The 5,145-nt window shown below is 45.0% G+C and overlaps 1 protein-coding gene across 1 annotated transcript in view; it reads right to left on the bottom strand.

The window, feature by feature from the left end:
- LOC133898895 (protodermal factor 1-like) overlaps positions 1–788 on the bottom strand; it is a 1,508-nt gene extending 720 nt beyond the window's left edge. Inside the window, exons 1-2 of the mRNA XM_062339707.1 lie at positions 566–788; positions 1–462 (exon numbers count right to left, since the gene is read on the bottom strand). The exon at positions 1–462 is cut by the window's left edge and continues 85 nt beyond it. Of these exons, the coding sequence (XP_062195691.1) occupies positions 1–462; positions 566–686 (583 nt within the window). The 5' untranslated portion in view covers positions 687–788. The remainder of the gene's footprint in view (positions 463–565) is intronic.
- Positions 789–5,145: the final 4,357 nt, after the last annotated feature.

Below are 5,145 nucleotides of genomic sequence, written 5' to 3'. Positions count from 1 at the left end.
ACTGTGTCGGCGGAGAGCCACCGTACGCCGGCGTAGTCCCGCCGTAGGCCCCGTGAGACGGAGTCGGGGAGCTCCCGTAGGCGCCACCGTGGGACGGCGAGGGGGAACTCCCGTAGGCGCCGCCGTGGGACGGCGTCGATGGAGAACTCCCGTACCCTCCGCCAGTGGACGGCGCCGCCGGTGTCGTCCCGAACCCGCCGTGGGACGGAGAAGGCAACGCTCCGGATCCCCCGTGTGACGGCGTTGGTACGTACCCGCCGCCAGTGGACGGCGCCGCCGGTGTCGTCCCGAACCCGCCGTGGGACGGAGAAGGCAACGCTCCGGACCCCCCGTGCGACGGCGTTGGTACGTACCCACCGCCGTGGGATGGCGTCGTCCCACTGGAGCCACCGTGCCCGCCGCCGATCCCTGGGAACGTACGCGGGTCAATTCCCGGCACGCAGTCCGGCTTCTTCACGTCACCTGCAGCAACCACACATTTCAATGTACCAAGCACGTTACAACCTTCACGTCTGCATGCATGCCTACCGTTGCAGTTGCACACAGCTCAGGAAGGCGTACGTACCTTGGCTCGCCTTCTCCAAGGGGCTGCTCCTGGACTCGGCCACGCCGACGAAAGCCTGAGCAGCCAACGCGGCGAGCACGAAGCTCGCAAGGAGAGCCCTCGCAGTCTTCTGCGCCTCCATGGCTAGCTGCTGCTTCGCCTCCTCTGCTGCTGCTGCTGTGGGGGCGAAGTGGACTGTGGAGTGGCGAAGATGAGCTGAGCACTCGATCTCGATCGTGGGTATAAATAGCGGGAGCAGAAGCTACCAGACTGGCACCATGGGAATTGAAGGCGAGCGTCGTAAATTGATGAGGCCGCAGATGACGCAGCGGGTGGTTGGCGAGGGATTTCAATGCCCGCGTCATGGTATCGACCAATCCATTCATCCGACTAGACAAGGCGTGCGCTTGCCTCCACAGCTGGAGTAGACTGATGCGGTGTTCAATTCGATCGTCTCGTCTCTCCCCTTTGCGCGGCAGAGACCTCCTCTGTCTTCTACCTCGCGGGCTCTGTTTCTTTTTTCGCCATTGCCAGCCATGAAAACAGAGGCACATGCATACATGATCTGTCGAGTTCCAATTGGTGATTGATCAAGTTGATCGATCATGACATGGTAAAATATTTCTGCAGAACCACTGTAAAATGTGATCTCAAGAGCCTGTGTGTGATTCTTCTGAAGAAATGCAACTGCACGTTTTTTTATATAAAAAAACAACTATATGGAGATCATGACACAGTATGCTTAGTTTTTCGGTGATGCTTACTTGCTTACTAAAGCTCATGCAGACTAGTATCTTGATTTTGCATTGCATCTATAATCCTCTCATTTAAATTGAGGAAAGTATGCAGTAGTAATATTTTGCAGGAAGCTGCACTAGAGCACACTCTTGTAAGTTCACAGACTCTTATTAAGGCTCTGATTGCGATAATTGGAAAGCACTCTGTCCTTAGATTTCAAGACCAGTTCATGATTCTAAGTAGTAGTAGTATAATCACACAAGGTTCAGATACTGTCAAGCTACCTGCAATCAACAGGCTGTAAAAATGGCAGGGCTTAAGCAAATCAAGCCATTCTTTTAAAAGCATTGATCGTGAGCAAATCTGTTGAAGACTTTAATCTAGTCATGATTGACGCTTGACCTGGGGTCGCCATTGATCTGTACTCCACGAGCCATAGATGCTGCAATGAATAAAGGCTGCCCAGTTCTTGCCTCTGCACAGTTCGGCTGAGAGGGTCCACGGTAGTGTTGTACTGTTGTCTTGGGGTATTTGTTTTCGCTTGCAAGCTGGTCGGCCCAGCTGTTTTTGAACAGCTATGGCAAATAGCACTGATGAATTCATTTTCGGAATTGTGCTTCCTGTTAGTGCAGTTTGGATCATAAAATGTTAGGATATATATCAAATATGTGTATAGAGTCAGTTATAATTATATTTGAGTTTTAGTTAGATGGACTAGAAATTCAGTTGTATTTGGACTCTTATTTTCAAGTCTATAAATATTAGGCACCACTATTGTAATCGTAGATTGACGGAAACGTTTATCGGGAAGATCACATGTAGTTATGCTATGAGGATATAGGTAAGATGTTTGAAACTCGTTAAAAACACCGTGTCTCATATATTAATTTTATGCCTGGCTTGTTAATTTTGATGATACTTCCGTTAAAATTCTAACATAAAAAAAGAATTGTGTTGGTGTAGCGAAAAAGATTTTCACATGCACAAACAATTGCACATGATTTCAGGTACATTGGTTATCTTCTGATCGAAGCACCATCTGTGCGATTACTGTAATTATCAACTGCAAACCCATGTCCAAAACAAAATCAACTGAAATTCAGTTGATTACAACTGCTTCAACTCTATTTATGAACATTAACATCAGAAATCAGAGAACTGGAGTTCTTTCAGCTCTTAGAGAAACAGTTGGTTATCTGGGAGTTTAGGGTGTGTTTGGTATAAGGATGGACATGGATGTGAGATGATCATCCCAGTTTTTAAGATATTTGGTTAGATGGATATGGTGAATAGGTGGCCAGCAACAGGGAATATACTTGAGATGCTGAATGGGAGATCCGGACAAAGCAACTGGACCGAGCCATCCACATTCTACTCGTTGTCTGCTGTGTGTTCATGTTTTTCATTTAACTCTTTATTTTATTTGTGAGTACAAGAGTGATTCAAAAATTATAAATGTTTTTATGAGTAAATTAGAGCTCATTGGCAACCAGTTTTAATTAGTTTGGTCCGAAACATCTGAGCCAATATTTAATTAAAATTCTCAAAACAATCTACATTTATAAATTCTAGTAATTTTAATGCCTCAAATAAATTCCCAAAAAATTGAAATAATTCACTAATATTCTTCTCATGTGATGTACTAATTTATAAAAATATTTTCAACCCTAGTTTATTTGGTGAAAAAGTGAGTTCATTTGTAATGCTCTATTTATATGTATTTTTATTATTTTATGTGATATTCTCTTTTTTAATTCAATTTAAATTCAAACATATTCAAACAGCACAAATCCATCCAAATGTTATATAATTAAAGGACAATTTTACTAAAAAATCATCATAGCCAACTCAATTCATCTAATTAATTCAACTAAATAAAAAACTAGTTCATCGTATACACTCTAATTCTACTAACAAAAAAAAACTGACTCTTCCCTTCCATTCAAATCAAATAGAAAATTAGATCACCATATTAAAAACAAAGATAACCTTATCACATCTCACATTATTCTCTAACTAAACGCATCCTAAGTACGACGTACTCCAACCGGTGATTACCTGCCTGATCGTAGAGTGAGCGCATTTCGTCTGCAGCATGGACTCTTCCATCCACGAAAAGGAGATTTTGCGAACTGATGTGGAGCATCTCCTACGATTGGTGAGGCAAATGAGCCTCTTTTATGTCAACCTCTTTTGAGTACTGCTTTGTCAGGTGATAAATCCGGCGAAAATGTTATGTATACACCCGGCCGTCCGACTCCGCTGCTACAGTGTTCTATGGTACAGTACACGAGTCTGAACCATCGGTTGTACGTACAGCAGTTCTAAATCTGGCTAAAACTCTGGTGAATTCCACCGAAAGACATTTCATCTCTGCAATGTGGAGTTTATGTCAACCTCATCCTTTCAGTTCAGAAGACGAGAGAAATTGCAGGGTGTATTGAATGTGTATGATCAGAGGAGGAATTGAATTGGATGCGTGGGGTATATTTACAGTGGCACGCTGTATCGATCCCATGAACCTCTCTCCATGTGACCTTCACATGCTTCAGCTCAGCACAGTCCTTCGTCTGCAATTACCTCCATTGATTTACCTCACCACCCATGCTCGTGGCCATGCATCCACATGCATACACCGATGAAAATAAGACCGAGGAGCAGAGCTTTTGCAAGGTATCAGAACATGATCACAGTTGCAAAACCAGGGCAATCTGAATAAGGTCAAGATCCAAGCCGAGAGCAATACTGAATTCTTTGTCCGGTCAGTGGATCCACGCCTGTGTCCGTGCATAGCCCTGCATACGGCACGCGCGATTGACCGACCTGCTCCTCCAGGAACTCATTGGTCCAGCACCGTCCGTCCATTGATCGACCCAAAACTTGCGTCGCATGCACTCGCGCGGACGCAGCAGCTGAGCAGTAAATGCAGTTGAGCGCTGATGCGCATGCATGCAGATTTGCAGAGTAGAGAAGATGAGACCGAGGAGGAGAGAAGACGTGACATGCAGACCACGCAATTGCATGTTGCAGTGGCGTCGCCCCAGCCCTGGACAGAGTGAGATAGCTGTTGGCTCCTGCCTTACGATCACACGCACACCTTATCACGATCTGTGCGATCAGTTTGTGCTCGACCACGATCACGTCTAACCATGATCAGTATGTGTGCGATCAGTTCATGTCTGACCACGATCAATTTACGCCTCGACCACGTAAGGACCACATAGGCGTTTGATCACGCGGATGTTCGAGCACACGACCACCAAGTACGTGCTCATGTAGCTACACAAAAGTTGCAACCTACTTGGCGAGATGCAAAGATAGATCGAACACATGTAACTCGAACTCGACGAAAATGTATTACTACAATCTTATCATGAACAAGCAAGACTCAAGAGTAGATCGAAACTTCTCTGAAGAAAAATTTAGACTCTATTAACTCACTACAATCCAGGGAATACAACTTAATATTTAAAGTGATTGCTCACCGAACTCTAAAATTAATTCTAACTTGAACTCTAACTATACATACTCCTGCACACATATGACATCATACACATATACGAACCATATACGAACTAAAGATTTTGACATGAACACGGCCCTTTGCTTGCGCGCCACGTGAAACAAGTCCCTGAGATCCATGCTGGCATTAGTCCAGTATACTCCCTCCTAATCCTAACGTGGGCTGAGATCACGAATTCCCAGTAGATGCCATATGACCGCCAGCTTCACCACCGACAATGCCTTCATCAGAACATTGGCTCGCTGCTCCTCTGTGCAGATGAACTCCACTTCAATCTGGCCTCATTCAACACACTCACGAATGAAATGAAACTTGCTACGGCCATAAAATATTGAATTTT

The sequence above is a fragment of the Phragmites australis genome, chromosome 2 (assembly GCF_958298935.1).
Source record: "Phragmites australis chromosome 2, lpPhrAust1.1, whole genome shotgun sequence".
Lineage (NCBI taxonomy): Eukaryota > Viridiplantae > Streptophyta > Magnoliopsida > Poales > Poaceae > Phragmites > Phragmites australis.
This window is presented reverse-complemented; position numbering and strand designations above follow the sequence as displayed.